At 53.8% G+C, this 20,477-nt stretch overlaps 1 protein-coding gene across 2 annotated transcripts in view; it reads right to left on the reverse strand.

Annotated features, from left to right (window-relative positions):
• Nucleotides 1-1,050: 1,050 nt before the first annotated feature.
• The window catches only part of CELF5 (CUGBP Elav-like family member 5), a 49,170-nt gene continuing 29,743 nt past the window's right edge, over nucleotides 1,051-20,477 (reverse strand). For both annotated transcript variants that reach the window (XM_077121195.1, XM_077121194.1), the window contains 11 exons: nucleotides 19,962-20,010; nucleotides 18,092-18,220; nucleotides 17,201-17,280; nucleotides 15,226-15,372; nucleotides 14,340-14,481; nucleotides 14,116-14,262; nucleotides 11,468-11,530; nucleotides 10,368-10,451; nucleotides 7,122-7,265; nucleotides 4,636-4,803; nucleotides 1,051-4,249 (listed from right to left, as the gene is read on the reverse strand). In XM_077121195.1, the coding sequence (XP_076977310.1) occupies nucleotides 4,676-4,803; nucleotides 7,122-7,265; nucleotides 10,368-10,451; nucleotides 11,468-11,530; nucleotides 14,116-14,262; nucleotides 14,340-14,481; nucleotides 15,226-15,372; nucleotides 17,201-17,280; nucleotides 18,092-18,220; nucleotides 19,962-20,010 (1,113 nt within the window). In that variant the 3' untranslated portion in view covers nucleotides 1,051-4,249; nucleotides 4,636-4,675. The remainder of the gene's footprint in view (nucleotides 4,250-4,635; nucleotides 4,804-7,121; nucleotides 7,266-10,367; nucleotides 10,452-11,467; nucleotides 11,531-14,115; nucleotides 14,263-14,339; nucleotides 14,482-15,225; nucleotides 15,373-17,200; nucleotides 17,281-18,091; nucleotides 18,221-19,961; nucleotides 20,011-20,477) is intronic.

Raw genomic sequence — 20,477 nt, forward strand, 5'->3', positions numbered from 1 at the left:
CTCCGACCGAGGAATGCCTCTCTCAAAATTCCAATTAAAAGGTAATTGTGTAGCAGGTGGGGGAAAGGCTGCAGAGAAACTGGAACCTTCGCCCATTGCTGGTGGGAATGAAAAAAAAATGACACAGCCACTGTAAAAAGCAGTTTGGAAAATGGTCTGGTGCACATTGCTCACAATTGCCAAAAAGGTGGAAACCCAAACGCCCATCAACTGATGCAAGGATAAATGAACTGTGGTTTTTGCACAGTGGAATATTATGCAGCCATCGAAAGGAACAAAGCACTGAGACAGGCTACCATGTGGATGGACCTTAGAATTGTGACGCTGAGCGAAATAAGCCAGCCACTAAAGGACAGCTGTTGTATAATTCTGTCTATAGGAAATCCCCAGGAGAGACAAATTCATAGAGAAGAAAGTGGATCAGGGAATTCTAGGGGCAGGGAGAGGGGTACTGAGGAGTGACTGCAAACAGGTAAGGGGTGATGGAAATACTCTGGAGCTACATAGCGGTGATGATTGCACAACCTTGGGGATGTACTAAAGAGCCTTGATTTGTGGGCTTTAAAGTGGTTAAAATGGAAACTTCTGCGTTATGTGAGTTTTACCTCAATAGAAAATTAATCGCTCAGTTCGTTTGTATGGTGTCTCTTCTTCCCGCTAGGGCTGCCCCCGGAGGGCAGAAGGCAGAGCCGTCTTATTTGGCCACTGCTGGGCCCCCGGGGGTTGTGCACATAATAAATGCCCAATAAATGTTTGTTGAATGAATAAACAAACTTGCGAGAGAAAAAACAAACACACGTTCCTGCTTTTTTTGAGAAAGAACAACACATATCTTTGACTTCCGGATTCATCCGATGGACTCCCAGATATCAGAATTTTAGACCTTTATCCTTAGAATACCTCCTTCGACATCCCCCCAACCCCAAATCTGGATTTATCTCTAGCCCAGGTATTCCGGGGTGGGGATGGAGGGAGGGGGACGAGAGCAAACGTCATGGGCAAATGCGAGCGAGAAAAATAAGGGGGCATGGCGGGGGGGGTAGTCAGTCCTTTAGCAAGTAAAACTTTTATTAAATAAACTTTCAGTGGCTTCAGACCAAAGAGAGGCATTTTGGACATTAAGACACTGCCTGTTGCTTCTCGCCTGAAGCACACAACAATAACGAGAACTTCTCCGGCCACAGGAAATCTTCCTGGACATAAAATCAAGTCAGCCCCCAAGGTCCCTCCAAGTGCTCGTTTTTTTTTTCCTTCCTTTCTTTGTGTGTGTGTTTGTGTGAGGGCAGGTACATGGAGGCTTGTCTCTGAAATTCGGTTTTGCAAGTTGCAACTTCATGAAATTTACTCGTAGCAGAAATAAAGTACATTGTACAAATCACGCAGGTCTTCAACGTGGAGTATAAAAATGGTATTTACAGCCAGTAAACAATGGACCCAATTTCACGGCAGCACACACTCAATGGACCTGGCGGGGGTGGGAGGGTGGGGGGCTGGGTGGGGCCCCTGGACACACGCTCACACGCGCAAACACACGGACCCAGGCACGCAAAGAGGGGTGTCTTGGGACAATTATCAAACTCTGGAATATCGAAACAAGTTGGTCAGAAGATTTTTTTTTTTTCTTCTTTTTCCTTTTTTTTTTTTTTTTTTTGCTGGTTTTTTTTTTTTTCTCTTTTCTTTCCGGGTCAGTCAACACGTTTTGGTAGAAACAAAAGGGGCCGCTGTTCTTGCGTGTGTGTGTGTGTGTGTGTGTGTGTGTGTGTGTGTGTGTGTGTGTTCAAAATTTTTTTTTTTCTTTTTTTGCGCTTATTAAATGATCCGGCGCCTCCTTTGGCCAAGAGGCTTGAGTGGACGTCAAAGGAACTTGACTCTGTGCTTCACCGCGGTTCGTGCATTTTGGGTAGACAAGACAGAGAGGGGTACCCCACACGTGTGCTCCCCTCCCCCCCAACTAGGAAACAAAATCCATTGTCATTTGAATTTTTTTCCTTAGTTCTTTCTTCTTTGTTCCTGCTCAGAAAGACCAAAAAAAAAGAAAAAAAAAATAAAACCACAAACCCAAAAACCAAAAAAAAAAAAAAAAAAAATCTGAAGAGGTATCAAGGTCACAAGGTTACAGTTTCTGACAGTGGGATCCAGCCCATACAAGTTGGGTTTGCCCAACACGCTTGGTGATTTTGGTCATGAGACCTTAAAATTCGAGGCTGGTGATTCGAAGGCAGGGAAGATGGTACCTGCTCTTGGTGAGGGGCAGTGAGGGCTGGGGGGGGTCGGGGGGCTCCCCCCCCAAACCTGCCTGCCCCTAAGCAAAGCTAAGGGCTACTGGTCAAACAAGTAAGGCTATGACAGGGAGGCGGGGTGGACGGGAGAAGGGCTGGGGGGGAGGCCAGAGGGTCTCTTTATTTTATTATTATTATTATTTTTTTTATGTGTGCCTACATCCATCCGGGGAAGGTACGGCTGTGGGGCAAAGAAGGTTCTGGAAGCTGCAGCTGGGACGTGGGACATGCAAGCTGGCTGAGCCCAGAGGCTTGCAGGAATCATCGGGTGGAGAGGGCCGAAAGTCCTGGAGGTATATCGTGTTCGGATTGCCAGTGCTTCTCCAGCGCCCTGGTCCGACGTGCCAACGGGGAAGTGGAGTTTGGGGGGAGGGGGCAGGGCACCAGGCTGGGGTGGGGGTGGGTGCCTCAGCCCTTCCTATGTACCCCGCTGTGTGAGCGGCCCAGGGACACCCACTTTGGGATGGCAGGAAGTTGGAAAAGTTTGGTCCCGTGATTTATACTCCAAAAATATATATACTGTCTATAGCTCTATATATATATGCATATATATATATAGGAAAAGTTGCGTTTCGTTTGGGGGGGAGGGTGCCACCAAGGTTGGTAAGGGGGTGATGGTGGGAAATCCTTCAGCTCCTAACGTAGGTTCCTGCCCGCCCCCCCAACCCTTCCCCACCTAGTCCAGTCCCCACGGGATGTGGCCTTCGGTAGTGATTCACATTTTGGGGGAGGGGGGGAGGGGGTGCGGGCAAAAAGGAGGGAGGGCTGGTGTCCAAACATGGATGTAAATGTACAGAAAACTCCTGGATCGGTTGTAAGTGGGAAATTCTGGTGGAGAAGGGATGGGCGTTAGGGGACAGGGATGGGGGCGGCTCAGGCACAGGACGCCCCTTCCCTGCCCACCCCTGCCCAGACCAGACTGGCATCTGGGAAGCCGAGAGGCCACACCTTCTCAGAAAGAACAGAGCCCTGGGTTTGGAAGCCGGCACACCTGGCCCAACTGCTCACCTGGGAAACGGGGGTGGGGGGTGGGGGGGGTGTTGGTGGACAATTTGTCTCCCCTCCCCTGCAATTTAAGCTCCAAGAGGGCGGCACCTTTTTTGTTTTTTTTTCCCTGACTTTGTTCATTTTCCGCAGCATCCCCAGGCACTGGCAATCACCCCGGGGCCCACAGGTAAGAATCTGCTGGTTGAGGCTTCAAAGTGTGCGGACTGCAAAGCGGTGGCTTCCAATTTCGCTTCCGGTTTGGGGGGATTTCCATTCGTGCATTCCCGAGATGCACAAACTGTGAAGCGAGACGTGCTCATATCTGTGTGGATTGACCTGGTGTGGTCAGAAAGATGCCGGCCAGCCCCCTCCACCTGGGCACCCGTTTCAGACCAGACCCCAGGTGAGAAAGATACTGTGTGACGATGACAATGCCGAGAAAAACAAAAAAAATCAGAACGCGTTATGGAGAGCTTTCTGGGTGGCCGGCTCTGGGCTCGGAGACGGGACCACCGCGGCTCCTGGTGGAAGCTTCCCTGCAGCCTCTGGGGAGCTGATGTTTGAACCCATTTTACAGATGAGGCTGGTCAAGGTTTGAGGGTCAATTCTTAAGTTTCGGCGTTGGCCCTTTAAGCTCGGCGCGCCTTTCTTCCAAGGTGGTGATGAGCCGTTGGTAAGTTGGTGCCTTGATGGCAAAATACGCTTTTGGATTGTTTTGTCTGTTTCTTTTTGTTCTTTCTTGGGTTTTTTTTTTGTTTTTTTTGCACGCTGGCGGGCGGGGCATACGATATGTTTTCCTGTCAATCCGCTGGGCATGAATGGATACCAATGAGGAGCTACCAGGGGGAGCTGGGGGCCCAGCTATGCAGTCCCACGGCCTTGGCAGGGATGGAGAGGGGGTTGGCACTGTCCCCGCCTCCTACTTTCCAGTCCTGGGTTCACGACGAGCTGGGCATTTGGGGTGCAACCTCCAGGGTCAGGGTCTGGGGGTGGGGGTGGGCGCTTTTCAGCAGGGAGAACTGACTCGTAGGACAGAAACCCCTCCCCCACTTCATTGCCACCCAGACCAAACCTGGTCTCTCCGGCGAACTCCTACTCATCCTTCAAAGCCCCCTCCAGGAAGGATTCCCTAACCACCTTGGCTGCCTGTGCTCCAGGCCCACCCTCTGCCCCAGCCCTGATCATAAGGGGTTTGGGGACATCTTTGTCCAGCTCTTGTCCCTGCCAACCCACCATGGGAGGCTTCTCGAGGCCTCTTGCAGCATCGCCCCGCCTGGGGCTGGGCACAGGGGAGGGTTTGAGGATACGAGGAGGGGGAGCAAATAAAACCAGGGCTGGGGGTGGGGGGTGGGGCCGCCTGGCGGCTCACCTGGGCCAGACCCACAGCCTTGGGGCGGCGGTGGACGCGGTCAGTAGGGGTGTCCGGGGTCTTTGGGCCGCTTCAGCTGCACCTTGAGCCTCTTCATACCGATTTGGAAGCCGTTCATGGCCTGGATGGCGGTCTGCGCGCTGGCCGGGTTGTCAAAGCTCACGAAGCCTGTGGAGATTGGGGGAGACGCCGCCGTGGTGGGCCACGCGGGCATTCTAGGCTGTCTCCTGTATCTGCGGCCCTGGCCTCCCGGCTCCTTGGGTCCTGGGGTGTGCACTGGCACAGACAGGCCCAGGGGGGCTGGCCAGAGGTCACACAGCAGTCCTGGCCTTATTCGGACACCCTTGGATTTGCATGCTTCTGTGGATGGTGAGCTCACTCCTTACTTGAGATCCCCTCTGCCATGCTTCTCTGCTGAGACTTTTCATCTGGCATGGGGGAAGGAGGGTTGGGGCTTTTCTTCCCTTCCTCCCCCAAGGAACCTTTTAGGTTCTTCTAGGCTCAACCAACCCTTGGGGTTCCCCAAGACCTTCATCCATCTGGGATCTTGTCTCTCAATCTGATCTAAATCTCTCTCATTCTTTTTCTCTATCTCTTGTGTGCGTGTATGTGTCTGTCTTTGGGTCTGTTATTCTTCTCTCTCTTTTTTCCCCTCTCTTTCTCTCTCCTTTCCTCTCTCTGTTTCTGTCTCTCTACCTCCAGTTCTTTCCCCCAGGCCATCCTGTGATGGCTCCCCTTCCTGAAAAGCCTTCCCCAGAACCTCATTAAGCTTCTTTCAACCCAAATTCCTCTGTTCTGCCACCCCGGTACCACCCCAACCCTGCCTCCTGTCCTTGCTTCATGTTCCTCCCGGACTCCCTGCTGGAGCCCCTCCAGGAGAGCGGACCAATGTTCGGAGACCGGGATATGCTACGTATTAAGGCAGGGCAGTGATGGTGGGACCAGGGCTTGGAAGGCCTTGACTGACCTTCTAGGGCTCAAGAGAGGCCTTGGGGATTTTGAAGCTGGGGGTTGGGTGTTGATATTTTCCATCTATCATTTCTTCCAACCTACCCATTATAAAGATGAGGAGACTGAGGGCCAGAGAAGGCAAAGGACCCCCTCAAGATCACACTGAGTGGGTTTTCCTCCTCAAGCGTCCTTCTTCCTCATGGAAGCAGAATGCAACTTGGATGCAGACTGGGGTTCCCTTACTTGCTGTGTGGCCTTGAGTTAGTAGCTTGACCACTTTGTACCTCCCTTTCTTCTCTCTCTCAGTAAATTGGGACAATTCTTCTCTTTCAGGACTAGATATTGAGTGTACCCCATAGGCGCTTAATGAATATAGTTAAGAGTTGACCCTTCAGTCACAATGTGGGTTAAGAGTCCAGGTTCTGGGAGTCAAACAGACTAGATGTAATCCAGTTTTTGCCTTGTTCCTGCTGTGTGACCCTGGACAAGTTGCTGACCCTCTCTGAGCCTTAACTTCCTCTGTCTCTGGAGACAAGGAATTCTTCTCCGTGGCCCAGCAAAGACTGTACAACCTGCCCCCATCCCCTCCATGCCCTCTCCTCCTGAGCTCCAGCTACGTGGACCTTCTGGCTCTTCCCTCAACACTCTAAGCCCGGTCCTGCCTCAGCGCCTTTGCATTGGCTGTGCCTCCTGCCTGGAACACCTTTCCCCTAGATCTCCCCATGGCTGGCTCCTCATCTTCCAGGCCCCAGCTCAAATATCACCTCCTCAGAGAAGCCCTCCCTGACCACCCCAGCTAAAGCCTCTACCCCAACCTTATCAAATCTCTATTTTCTCACCAGTTCTATTTTTTTTCCATATATCATTTACACCTTTCTTACATAGTGCCTCCATGTTCCACTTCCACCTTCTCCCCCAGACTTGCGCTCACCAATACAGAAGCCACCAGCCACAGATAGCTATTTCAATTGGAGTTAATTAAAAGTAAATGAAATTAAAAACTCAGTGCCTTGGTTACACAAGTGGCCCCATGTGGCTGGAGGTCTCTGTACTAGACACGGCAGACATAGAATATTTCCATCATCAGAGAACGTTCCATGGGACAGAGCAGCAAAACTGTCACCTCCGCACAGACAGGGGCTTTGTCTGCTTCCTTTACTGCTGAGCTCCCAGTGCCCAGAAGTGTGCTTGGCACACAGTAGGTGCTCAATGTGTGTCAATTTGTTGCATGAAAGAAGGAAGGAAGGAAGGGAGGAAGGAAGGGAGGGAGGAGTGAGCCTTAGAGATGGGGCACGGGGAACTCATCAAACAGTATACATACACAGACGGTGCTCACCAAGTGCATACAGCAGGTGCCCAATAAGTGCACACCAGAGGCAGACAGTAAATGCACACTCCGATTATAAACAGGCTCATTTTGGACCCAATCTGTCCCATGGCTGACCGTGTGCCCTCCTACCCCCATGTTCTGGGGTGACGGGGGTCGGGCAGGGCCAGCACAGGGAGGGGGGAGGGTGTCCACGGCGGGGACTCACCGAAACACTTGCTCTGGTTGGTGGCTCGGTCCATAAACACCTTGGAGGAGATGATATTGCCGAAGGGCAGGAACATCTGCGTCAGCTCCGTGTCTCCAAACTCCTGGGGGAGGTGGTAGATAAACAGGTTACAGCCTTCGGGACCTGCAGGTGGGGGGAGAGAAAGACATAAAGCCCCCAAGGAGAGGAGGCGGACCCCCCCCCCAGGGAAGGGGCATGGGTCCAGAGCCCACATCTCCAAGCTATGAGGGTGGGGGGTAAGGTGCCAGGCAACACCTGGACAGGAGGGGATGTGGAAATGGGGGGTACGGGGGGGGTAGTTGCTGAGACTCTCCCTCAAAAATCCCAAATGTGGACACTCCAAACCACTGATAATCCCCAAACCCCAGAAGACCCCCCAGATAATTTATAAAACTCAGATGCTCCCTAGCCCACCAAACCTGGAAAACTCCCCAGTCCCGGGCCCCAAATAATCCACCATCCCTATACAATTCAACACCCTGGAATAGTCTCAAACCTCAGAGAAAACCCAAATTCCCAGTAATTTGCAAAAATCAGAGAAGGGGCTGCGGGCTTACATGGAAACTCATAATCATGTGAATCTAAAGCCATTCTGTAATTAAAAGTTCATTTAAAAATCAGAAGATCACAGCTGATATGAAATCACTAATTTCCCATCCTCAGACCCCAGATATCCAGGAAATTCTGACTATTCCCCAAACCTTGGACATTTCAAAACACAGATGATGCAAAAAATATATATATATACATTAAACAAAATGAAAAAGATAACCCCCAGTACCAAACCCCAGATATCCTGAAACCACAGATAATTTTTGAAACGGTATAATATGCCAACCAGAAATCGTTTTTTTAAAAGCCAATATTAATCCTTAAAATATTTCCTCCTCCAAAGAATCCCCAATGCACGGCTAATCTAAAAACTACAAATAATGAGGACATTTAAAAACTTGGACTTTTCGAAGAGTTCTCAAGCCCGCTGCTAAACCAAAACCTATAGACATTCTTTTTCCAAGCATCTCAAAGCAAGGGTCTTCCCCCAAACCAGAGAGAACTGCCCCCAATAGATATTTCCCACCCCAGAAAATATAAAACGCGAGATTCCACATCCTTGCCCACGCTTTACCTTTATCTTTCTGATGAAGGCTAGTTCTGCTACAAAGCTTGCTTTTGAAATGTGTTTGTTCCAACACGATTGCTATTTTAGGGAATTATTGAGTATAACGAGGATTTGGTGTTTGCTTATGGGCTGTTGTGTCCTGAGAAACTCTGAAAACCATACCCAGCAGAACTGAACGCAAAACACACACACACACACACACACACACACACACACACCTCAAACATGTACCGACTCCCTTAGTTGGTGGAGTGTGTTAGGGGCCACACGTTACCCACTCCAACAAATGGGTTTAAGATACGTATCCAATTTCAGACAACAACCCTTCTTTCTGCACTTCACAGTAATACAAGTTGCCACCTTCCCAGCTCTCAAAGTTTCAGTGCAAACTTCAGGTCTTTTCCAACGTACAATACCATATTTATTGCAGTATCTGTGCATTCTGTAACCATGTAACACATACTAAACTTGTGCTGCCATTTTGATTCAATTCCTATCTTCTCCTTTCTTTTAATGTGTTGCTATCAGAGTTGTTGAGTTTTGGGCTCTTGACCCTATTTTACCCACCAAAAGTTTGTTTTGGCTGTTTTGCATACCTTGGTCATCTTTAGGGAGATATGGGCTGTGTTACAGGAACTCAGACTGGGCTTAAATTTTTAGCATTTAAATGAGCTTTCACCGACTGAGCTTAGGTTGAAGGTGGAGGGAGAAGGGGCTAGAAGGGGGGCTGGGGGGGTGCTGAGCCATTCAAAAGTTGAATAGCTGAGCCCTCTCTGAAGCCCCCCCTAGAGCTGCCCTGGGGGTAGGAGATGTGTGTGTGGGGGGGTAGCGATCTGACCCCCAGGCAGGTCCATATCTACTTAGCCAAACACTTGTGTAGCAGCTGCTGTTGATTTTAAGCCCCGAGCTCCTTGGAGACACAATATCTGACCACTGATGGGGAGGCCAGTGGTTGGCAGGGCTGGGGTGGGGGGACCCCCTCAGCCTAGGGCTCTGTAGTAGACTGAATAACAGCCCCCCCACCCCCAAATTCACATCCACCTAGGACCTCAAGATGTGACTTTATTTGGAAATAAGGCTTTTGCAGATATCATTAGTTAAGATAAGACCACATCAGGTTAGGCTGGGCCCTTAATTCAACATGAGCGGGATCTTTATAAGAAGGGGGAGATTGGGAGACATAGACACAGAGGAGGGGCAGGAGATATGTCAGGTAGCCAGGCAGGCAGAACTGAAAAGCTGCACCTACATGCCAAGGCTGGCGGGTAGCCACCAAAAGCTAGGCGAGCAGCAAGGAAGGATTCTTCCCTGGAGCCTTCGGTAGAAGCGTGTGGCCCTGCTGCCACCTTAACTTTGCACTCTGGCCTCCAGAACAGAGAGAAAATGCCTTCCTGGTCTTTGGAGCCCCCCAGGTGTGCTCTGATGCAGAAGCCCTAGAAAACTATCCAAGTTCACCTCCAAAGCTCAGCTATTGCACCGTGGCAATGCTGCTCCGTCTGGAGGTGGCGCCTCTGCGAGACACTGGGCTGAGCCTCAAAGAACTCAGCCAGCGGGAGGGGAGGAGGCCCAGGCATCCCTCTCCAGGGTTCCTCTTTGGTTTTGCCAGCTGCCCTTCTCTCCCCAGTCCACGCTCCCCAAGGTGGATTACTAACAGGTGGAGAATGGGCCTGGCAGAGACGGTTGCCCACGGTTCAGGTGGTGAAACTGAGGCCCAGGCAAGGGAGGTGGCTCACTTGCGAAGTCACAAGTCTGTGTTTTGGACACCAAATTCTTGCCCCTCCCCCGATAGGCTTGCTTTCCAGGGAAGAGCTCAGTTTACCCGAGATACCTTATCTCCACTACCACCTCCAGCATCCAAGGAATCACCCCGTTTTGCAGGGGGCTGGTGGGACCGCCTTCCCGGCGCGCTAAGTGCTTCCCCCTGCAGCGCCTCTTTTACAGGAGACTCTACCCTGAGGGGCTGGCAGGGCTCCCAGCTTCTGGAGGAGGAAACTGAGGCCCAGCAAGGAAGACTCGGGGACCCGAAGGCCCCCAGCGAGCGGGTGAGTGGGGGTGGGGGCAGCGGGCAGAGGGGCTGGCGCCAGGGGAGGTCGCGGCCGCCTCACCTTCTCGCTGCTGCTGCTGCAGGAGGGGCGGCGGCTGGGGCACGCTGTGTGCGATGGGCGTGATGGCCGCGGTGGGGTACATGGCTGCGGAGACCGAGTGAGACAGGCCGGGATGCGCGTCAGCGGGTGGGACGGGGGGAGGGAACCGCGGGAGGGCGGGGCCATGGCAAGGGGCGGGGCCAAGTCTCTGTCGGGGCGGGGCCAAGGCCGGGCCTCCGGGAGGAGGGCGGAGATGAGGGCGGAGCCATGGTCGGGCCTCAGGGGGGAGGGAGAAGGGGGCGGGGCCACGGCCGGACCGTAGGGAGGGCGGGGATGGGGGCGGGGCCATGGCCGAGCCTCAGGGAGGAGGGCGGAGATGGGGGCGGGGCCTCAGCCGGGCCTCAGCGGGGCGGGGTGAGACCACAAAGGAGGATGGGGCCTAATCCTACCTTAGGAAGGGAGGCCAAAGGTGGGGCCATGGCAGGGGTGGAGCTGAGGTCAGGTCTGAGGGAGGTGGGCAGGGGGTGGAGCCAGTACTTGAGGGGTGGGGCCGCAATAAGGGGTGGGCTAGAAGGCGTGGCACTTGAAGGGTGGGGCCACACACAGAGGATGGGCCCAAAACCTATCTTAGGGAGGGTAGGGCCATAACAGAGGGTGGGCGGCAGGGCGTGGCCGTAGAAGGGGTGGGTGTGGCCATGAGCTGGTGGGCGGGGGCATATAGGTACAGGAGTTGACAGGCAGGATCAAGGCGGGCTCTGATTGGCAGGACCAGATGCTGAAAGGCGGGGCAAGGGCCAAAGGTTTGGTGAACCCACATCTCCCCGCAGCAACCATGAAGGCCGGGGCAGACCCCGGAGTAGGTGGGGCTGGGGGTCAGGGGTGGTGCCACGGCGAGGGGAGGATTTGAGGGACAGTTTTACCGGGGGCAGTGCGTAGCTGGTGGCAGGAGTAGACCAAGAACAGGGACTGTGGTCGAATGCATCATAAGGGATCAGGGTGGGTTTAGAAGGGGCGGGGCCTAAATCTGGGCGGGGCCAGCGGTTGGAGGCGTGGCTAGAAAACGGAAGACTCGACAGGTGAGAGGGCAGCTACTGAGGGACAGGGCTGGGCTGCCGCCTTACCTGTGTACTGCTGGACTCCCGAGAAGGCAGGATGGAGAGTCTCGGCCACCGCGGGGCTCTGAGCTGCGGGGCAGACGGAGAGGCTGAGGGGCGCTGGGGTAGCAGGAGACCTCCACTCATCCCTAAGGGTCGGAGGGCGGGCGAGGGATATCCACCCAGCTTCACCTCAGCACTAAACTTCACAGGTATGACCCCAATTTACAGGTGAGGAGACTGAGGCCCTGAGAGGTGAAGCGATTGGCGCAGGGTCACTTAGATAAGAAAGACATGGCAGCAACTGAACAGGATTCCAGGTGTGTGGGACTCCAGAGAGGTCTAACCGTTTCCCTCATCTCTCTCTCCCAGGAGGACCTCTTGGCCCCTCCCCTCTATTCTCTGGATTTAACAGGGCTCCAGGCCATTGCTCCAAATCACACCCCCTGTCCACATCCCTGCTCCAGATTCCATCCTCTCCCTCAACAGCCTTGGCCAATATACTGGGGAGGCTGTAGTCTACTTGAGATACCTCATCCGCTCCCCACATACACCTCAAAACAGGTTTCTTCTCCAAAAATCCACAGTTTGTTCAGCAAAGGCTCTACCCCTCCACCCCTCTGGGACCCAGAACTTTCTGGTTACCCCCAGGGATGAACTGTAGGAGGGAGGGGAGAGATTTCCAGACCCCCAAAACCAATGAGTTTGGGGATGTTGATTGTGATGGTTGCATGAATCTATACCTGTGATAAAATGGCACAGAGCTACACACGCACACACACGCACACAAACATGCATACACACACGAGTGCATGTAAAAAAGTAGTGAAATCTGATACAAAAATCAACTCAAAGTGGATCAATGACCTAAGTATAAGAGTGAGGGATAAATCTCAGAAGAAAGCAAACGGGTAAATCATCATGACCTTGGATTTGGCAATGGATTCTTAGATATGACACACAAAAACATGAGCCACAAGAACAACGAATTAGCAAAACTGGACTTCACCAAATGAAAGACTTTTGTGCATCAAAGGACATTATCAAGAAAGTGAAAAGACAACCTACATAATGGGAGAAAGTATTTATAAATTACATATCCGATAAGGGATTCGTAGCCAAAATATTAAAAGAACTCTTACAATTCAACAACCAAAAGACAATTAAAATTGTCCCCAATTAAAAAAAAATGGGCAAAGGACTTGAATCTCACCAAAGAAGATACACAAATGGCCAAAAGCACATAAAGAGATGCTCAACATCCTGGATCACTGAGGATATGAAAATCAAAACCAGAATGAAGTAACACTTCTCATCCACTAAGAGAGCATAATTTCTTTAAAACACATGGAAAATAATGAGCGTGGGTAGAACCGGACTGGTGGAAATGTAAGATGGGGGAGCCACTGTGGAAAACAGTTCAGTAGTTCCTTGAAAAGTTAAATGAAGAACTACTATATGATAGCAATTCCTTTTCTAGGTCTCTACCCCAAAGAATTGAAAACATGCACTTCAACAAATACTTGTATATGAATGCTCATAGCAGTATGATTCACAAATGCCACAAGGTGGAAACAATCTAGATATCCATCAACTGATGAACAGATAAGCAAAATGCTTATTCCGTACACTCAGTGGAATATTATTCAGCTATGAAAAGTAATGAAGTACTGATACCTATGACAACATGGATGGAGTTTTAAAATATTATGCTCAGTGAAAGAAACCAGACACAAAAGATGCATGATTCTATTTCTATGAAATCTCTAGAACAGTTCAATCCACGGAGACAAAAACCAATTGGTGGTTGTCAGGGGATGGGGGAAAATGGAGTCTTACTTGGGGTGATGAAAATGTTCTAGAACTAGATAGAGATGGTGGTGGCAAAACATGGTGAATGCACTCAATGCCAGTGAACTGCTCATTTTACAACAGTGAATTTTATGTGATTTCACCTCAATAAAAAAAAAGTGGGCTGGCATCCGGTCAACTGTATTGTACAATGTCAGTTATCTGTTTTTGACGATGTACTATGTTTATGTAAGATGTCAGCATTGGGTGAAACTGGGAGATGGGTAGACGGGCCCTCTCTGGACTAATATTGCAACTTCCTGTGAGCCTATAATATCAATATCCAAATAAAAATCTTCACTGATGGTGGAAATATAGATGACTTACTTCCTATGACTAAAATGTTGGAAGGTATTTGTCCTGAAAATGTGAGCGCAGGGAAGAGAAAAGTTGGACGTCTGTCAAATGAATGAATGAATGAATGAATGAATGCAGGTTTTGGTATCTTGCCAAATAGTAAAGATCGAGAACTAAGAGTCATGAATTCATGTACTTCATTGTAATCAGCTGATGGTGTTAAAGCATTTTACATACTGATTTGTGGCTGCAATCCCATTTCCCAGATGACAAAACCAAGGCTGAGAAACTGAACCAATAACTTCCCCGGGTCCCTGAACTGCAATGCAAACCCAGAAATGCTGGGGATGCAAAGTTCCGGAGTCTATCCATCACGCTAAGACCTCCCTCTCCATGCCCACGGCTCTCATCTGCTCAGCCAAGCCTCCCTCTGTCCTGCCGCTTTTGTTCTCTGGGCACCACGCCTGCTGCAGAGTGCCCCTCCCCTGCCCCCTCCCAGGCACCAGGGCCCCCCCCCCCCAAATTACCTGGGTAGGGTACGAGGCCATTGGCATAGACCGTGTCCAGGGCGGGATGCCCACCAGGAAAGGGCACGACCCCTGCGAAGCCATTGGTAATAGGTGCTACCAGGCCTGGCACGGCGGCAGTGCCGAGCAGCGGGGGTGAGTGCAGCCCTGCAGGGAGGGGGAGGGTCACGGGGAGGCCAGCTGGGCCCCTGCCCACCCATCCAGGGGGCACCCTGTGTACTCACCGGAGGCAGGGGTGATGGGCGTGGCAGGCAGCCCGTTAAGGCTGACGGCACCGATCTGCTGGATGTGGCAGGGTGAGAAGGCCACGCCGGGGCTCAGGTAGCTGCCCGAGGTGGACAGAACTGTGGTTTGCTGCTGCATGAGCTGGGGGTGGACGGTGAGTCAGCGGGCAGAGTCGGGCCCAGAGCCCACGGCTCAGGGGGAAGGGCCTGCCCCCCCAACACCCCCACCCCCCACCTCCCACCCCCAGCCCTGCAAACTGGGAGGTCAGGCCAGGATGTTGGGGGGCTCAGCCCAGGCTGGCACTCAGGCCATGGTCAGGGCTAGGTCAGGAATCAGGGGCTCAGCCTGGGACTGGGGTTCAGTCATGGATCAGGGCTCAGTGAGAAGTTGGGGCTCAGCCTGGGATCGGGGTTCAGTGTGGGGTTACGGTTCAGTTAAGGATCAAGGCTCAGCTAGGATTTGAGATTTAGTCTTGGGATGAGGACTCGGCCAGGGCTGAGCTCAGCCATGGTCAGGTCTCAGTTTGGGATCAGCCTAGATTTTAGGGATTAGCCAGAACTGGGGCTAATCTAGATTTAGAGTCAGGTCCAAGGTCAGGGGCTCAGCCCAAGTTTGAGACTGGGGCTCAGATTGGCATTGGGGCTCAGGCTGGATTTGGGGACTCAGTCTGGGTTTGGGTCTCAGTTTGTGGCTGGGGGCTCTGGTGGGGCTGGGGACCAGGGAGCAGCCTGGATTTGGGGGTTCAGCTGCGGTCAGGATTGGACTCAGAGTCAGAGATGGAATGTGAGCCAGCCAGGTGGGCAGGGAAGCGGAGGCCCCGATAAGGAATGGAGGGGGAGAGAGAGGCTGAGCCGCCCCGACGGAACCGGGGCCCGGGGCACTCACGGCCTGGGCGTAAGCACTGTATGGGCTGAAGGGCAGTGTGAGTGAGGGCGTCAGAAGGCCCAGCTGGCCCACCATCTGCTGCATGCGGCGCAGCGTCCGCTCCTTGTCCGTGTCGGCGAACTTGACCACCAGGCTGGAGGAGGCGCCCTGGGGGGCAGCAGCAAGCAGGGAGGGAAAGAAGAGCACGGGGTAGCCAGGACCCTGGGACTCGGCCAGCATGGGCCCCTTGGGTGAGAGGCGTGGATGCCAGCTGCTGGCAGCCCCAGCCCCTGTGCAAAGTCAGGGGAGGACAGCCCCGGTGGGGGCTGTGTCTGGGGCCCAGGTGGACGACCCTGCACCTGTCACCATACCTGTGAACATGTGTGAATCTAGACTCCACACCTGTCACCCCCATCTGAGAGCAGGTGAGGCCCTGCACCTGTCACCCCCACCTGAGAACAGGTGAGAATCCAGATCCCACCCTGTCACACCTGAGAACAGGTGAGAATCCAGATTCAACACCTGAGAACAGGTAAGAATCCAGACCACCCATGAGAACATATGAGAATCCAGACCACACACCTGTCACCCCCACCTGAGAGCAGATGAGGCCCTGTACTTGTCACCCCCACCTAAGAAGAGGTGAGAATCCAGACGCTACCCTGTCACACCTGAGGACAGGTGAAAATCCAACCATTGGGTGGAAACATGTGGGGCCCAGGTGAATGACCCTGCACCTGTCACCCACACCTGAGAACAGGTGAGACTCCAGGCCCCATACTTGTCATCCCCACTTGAGAAAAGGTGAAAATTCAGCCATTGGATGAAACACCGGGGACCCAGATGGACAACCCTGCACTTGTTACCCACACCTGATAACAGGTGAGAATACAGCCATTGGGCAGGGACACCTGGAGCTGAGTGGATGACCCTGCAACTGTCACCCACACCCCCGAGAGTGGACGAGGACTTAGCCCATGTGTTGTGCCCTGCATAGGTGGTTAACAGCGTAACTTTTGTCCACACAGCCCAGGACAGGCAGCAGATGGAGCTGATACAGGTAGTTGGGAAGTTTACAATTATTAGCTACCAGCATGGAAAGAGGCCCCTGCTTTGCTGGTGTACTGTGCCCCCAAACAAGCAGAGGACAGAACCTCAGAGGGGAAGGGACACGATTGCGGTGCCCTGTGGCTGTCTGAGAACGCCACCCAACCACCTAACAACAGCCATCGGAGGAGCAGGGGATACCTGAGTACCAGGCAGAAAGACAATACCTGCCCCACAGCTGAGCTGAAAATACAGACATCATGCCAACAGACAGCCATGGGCACAGGTGGAACACAGCAAGAGATCCCAGAGAAAGCTGGGATGGGATCCAGGAAAGCAGCCACCCGCCCACTCACACCCACAAAGCTAGCCCACACCCTGAACTTTGGGGCAGGGGAAGGAAAATGTCAGATTGTTCCTTCCAAATGAGCAGACCCCCCAGCAGGATGCACACTACTGTCTCCCCAGTTGAAACCCATCTTTGCTTACATGCTCCCTTTGACGGAGAGCTCACTTTCTGCCATACCGGCCAGCACCTACACTGCCCCTGACCTGTCCCCTCCCCTCCTCTAACGCCTCTATAGCTCCCATCGCCCTGGGGGAAAGCCCCATGCTCCTCAATCTTGAATTGCCGGTCCCTTCAGTGCCATCTTGCACTGCTCCTCTCCTGCTGCCCGACCCCACCTCTGACCTTTGTTTTTGTCATGTCCACACTCTCCGTGGCCTGACCCTGCAAATCCCAGCCCTCCCTCAGGTCTCAGCCCCTCTGGGAACCCTTCTGCACATCCACCAAGCATATTCACATACACACAAACTCATACACACACACACACATACAACCATGCCTGCCGGGTCTACCAGATGGCTGGGGAGGTAGCGGGCACTGGCCCGCCTTGTCCCTGTCCCCCGGGGCCTCTTTCCCATACCCTCCACCAAAGTCCCTACTCACCGGCATGGTCTGGCTGCCATGCAGGGCGTGGATGGCCGCCTGGGCCTCCGTGTGAGAGGAGAACTTCACAAAGGCACAGCCTGCTTCAAGGGAAGGAGAGAGGGCAAGGGTAAGGGGCGAGGGCAAGGGGGGTTCTTCCAAAGGGTGGGCAGGGGTTGGGAACCCTGGACAACCGGCCAGCGTCAGCCACGGAGAGATGGAGTCAGATGATCAGAAAACAGAAAGGTCGCTGCTTGTTCAGACAGACCGCTAGACAATCAGACACTGGTGGACAGCAAGAGACTCAAATAGCCAGCCAGCCATAGAGTTAGACAGTCACCCAGCCTGTCATCCACCCCGCCAGCCAACCAGGCATTCAATCAGAAAGGCAGCCAGCCACCCAGCCCTGTCACCCGTCCATCCGAGGGGCTGTCAAACCCAGTTAGATGGACTGTGAGAGAATACCCACTAGCCACAGACACTGTAAGATCCAGTTATGATCAGAGACACCCAATTCGCAGCACAGAGCCCACCAGACACAGGTGTAGAGAGTCCCATGGGCAGGGTCAGGCAGATGGAGATCAGGCACCACCAGGCACAGGGGACCCAGGCAGACAGCCGCACAGGCAGAGTCAGGTGGACAGACAGCCAGAGACCACAGACAGAGGTGGACCCAGACAGGAATAGCCTAACTGACAGAAGGACAGCCAATCCTAGTCAGAGGTGGTCATGTGGATAGAGACAGGCAGAAAAGCCTTTCTAGACCCTTACAGAATCACTCCTGGTTGGGACAGCCGTATAGGAGCTGGGGCGGGGGTGGGGGTCTTGAATCAGGCTGACGGACACACAGTGCTCAGGACACTGGCGGCCCCGCCTGCCCCGGGTACCAGCCCAGCCTCCCCTTCCCGTCACCTTTGCTGCTGCCGTCGGGTCCCCGGAGCACGGTGCACTCGTCAATGACCCCAAAGGGCTGAAACAGCCTCAGGACATCTTCTTCCGACTGCTGCTTGTTCAGCATTCCCACGAAGAGCTTGCGGTCCCCTGGGGGGCGGAGACACCCACCTCAGCCAAGTCCCCAGGCCTCCTGTCCACCTGCGGGGACTTCTGGTGCCCCCAGTGGAGAGTGGAGGCAGCAGGACAAGGAGGGGCGGGGGGGGGTGTAGTTTGGACCCTGTGGGGGTCCCTCTTGCCCTCCCAGGTGTCTGGAATAGTCCCACCTCCTCACCTTTGCCTCCCCCAGAGCGACCCTCCTTCCATCCCCCAGAACCCCCACTCCAGCACCCCCACCCTCCAGTCAAAGATGATTCCCCTCTTGTGTGTCCCCCACAGTATCGGGGTTAGGAACTGCCTCAATTCCTAACTGGCCTGACTCCCTGATGGTCCCTGCATCCTCACGGGGACCTGCAAAGCCCCCTGCCCATCCTTCCCGGGGTGCAGGAAGTGCCAGCCGACATCCAGCAAGTGAGTGAGGGCGCGTGCACAGGACCAGGTGTCCGGGGAGCCTGGAGCCCGAGGGGATCAGCTGGACGGCTGGGGCGGGGGTCGGACGGGGACCTGCCCAGGTCTGAGGCCAGGGGCTGGGTTGGCCTTTCCAGAGGGAGGCGCCAGACACCCACCCCTCCCTTGGGCAACCCGTGCCGCTCCTGGTAATCAGGCACTTGGCAGGTTCGCCTCCCAGGGATGCTGAGCTTGGCTGCTATGGAAACCCGTTCTCGGGCAGCTGTCAGTCATGGGGGTGGGAGGGAGAGAGAGAGATGCAGAAGCAGAGAGGTTGAGAGTCAGGGGAAGAGTTAGAGACAGGAAGACAGGGAAAGATATAGATAGAGAGATGTGAGAGAGAGAGAGAGCCAGAGGCAGAACCAGAAAGACAAAGAGACAGAAGGAAATAAGGAGAGAGAAACAGATACAGAGGGACAGGAAGAGAGACAGAGATAGAGACAGAGAAACGGAGAAAGCAAGAACACTGAAATGGAGACTGAAGACCCCAGCAGCTCTCCGCTACCCTTCCCAACTCTGGTAGCCGGAGGGGAAGGAGTGTGAAAGTGGCTCCCAGCCCAGCTCCTACACACACACACACAGTGTCCTAACAGCCCTGCCCCACACCTTCCCAGGCTGACTGTTCTCCTTCGGGCCCCCTGAGATGGAGAGAGAGTACAGAAATCTCCAGAAATAACAGGGCTTGGATCCCTCAGCCAAATATCACCCCCATGGCACGCCCCCCTCTCCTGTGGTCCAGCCTGCAGACCTGAGGTCACGGGCAGCCCCTCCCAGACACCTGGGCTCCCAGCCTACACGCCCACACGCCCCAGTCCCGACCAGTCAGGCATACACACTGGAACAAGCCAGGCATGCGTACAAATATGCTTGTGCACAAGCACATAGCACAATCCACAATCCTTCAGGGACCCAGTTCCCTCTGGCTCTAAAGACACCCTGAAAGGAGTGGGGTGTTCCAAGCTCGAGAGCCTCCACTGGAAAAGCAGCTGGGCCTGGCCAGAGACCCCCACTCCGCCTGAGTCAGGAAGAGCGACCCACAGCCCCTCCCCTCCTAGCCCAGCCAGGGGCCTCTGCCTTTCCCATCACTATTATCTGTGTTTGCAGGCAGGTGCTCGTTGCATGCATGCACGAGTGCAGGGAGGTCAGCCCCAGACCCGCAGGCCTCTGCCGCTGCCCCTGTGGGGCTGAGACATGGGAAGGGAGCTCCCTCCTCCCCCCCAATTCCTCCACCAGTCCCCAGCCCTGGGAGGGAGGCTCCTGGCGGCCACGGAAAGATGGCAACTACCTCCGCGGCTTTCGCTGTCAGCAGGCTTCACCTGGATTGGCCGCGCCATCTGCGGAAAGAGCGGGGAGGGTGAGTCAAGCTTGGCGGTGGAGGTGGCCTGGGTGGGGGCTTCAACTGACCTCTGCCGGGCATCTCACAATGGACCCTGCATGGTTGGGGCTCCCACCCACCTCCCCAGCCTCAGTAATTCCAGGACCCTCCAGCAGTTAACTTACACATCCATCAAACTGAAAGACATCTGATTCTACCTCCCAGCCTTTGCTCATTGCTGTCTGGCAAACTCTTAGTTAGCCTTCAAAACCCAGGAAGAATGTCCCCTCCTCTAAGGAAGCCTCCTTGCCTCCCCACGTGTGACAGATGGCTTGCAAAGATGGCCCATTTCCTCCTGACCCTCTATGAACTGCATGCACGCTCCTGTGTGATGTGCGAGTTCGTAGCTCCTCCCATCAAGAAATGGAGTCTGTCTCCCGACCCCTCGAATCTGGACCTGGCCATGTGACTCACTATGGCCAACAG

Source organism: Tamandua tetradactyla, chromosome 11, assembly GCF_023851605.1.
Source record: "Tamandua tetradactyla isolate mTamTet1 chromosome 11, mTamTet1.pri, whole genome shotgun sequence".
NCBI lineage: Eukaryota > Metazoa > Chordata > Mammalia > Pilosa > Myrmecophagidae > Tamandua > Tamandua tetradactyla.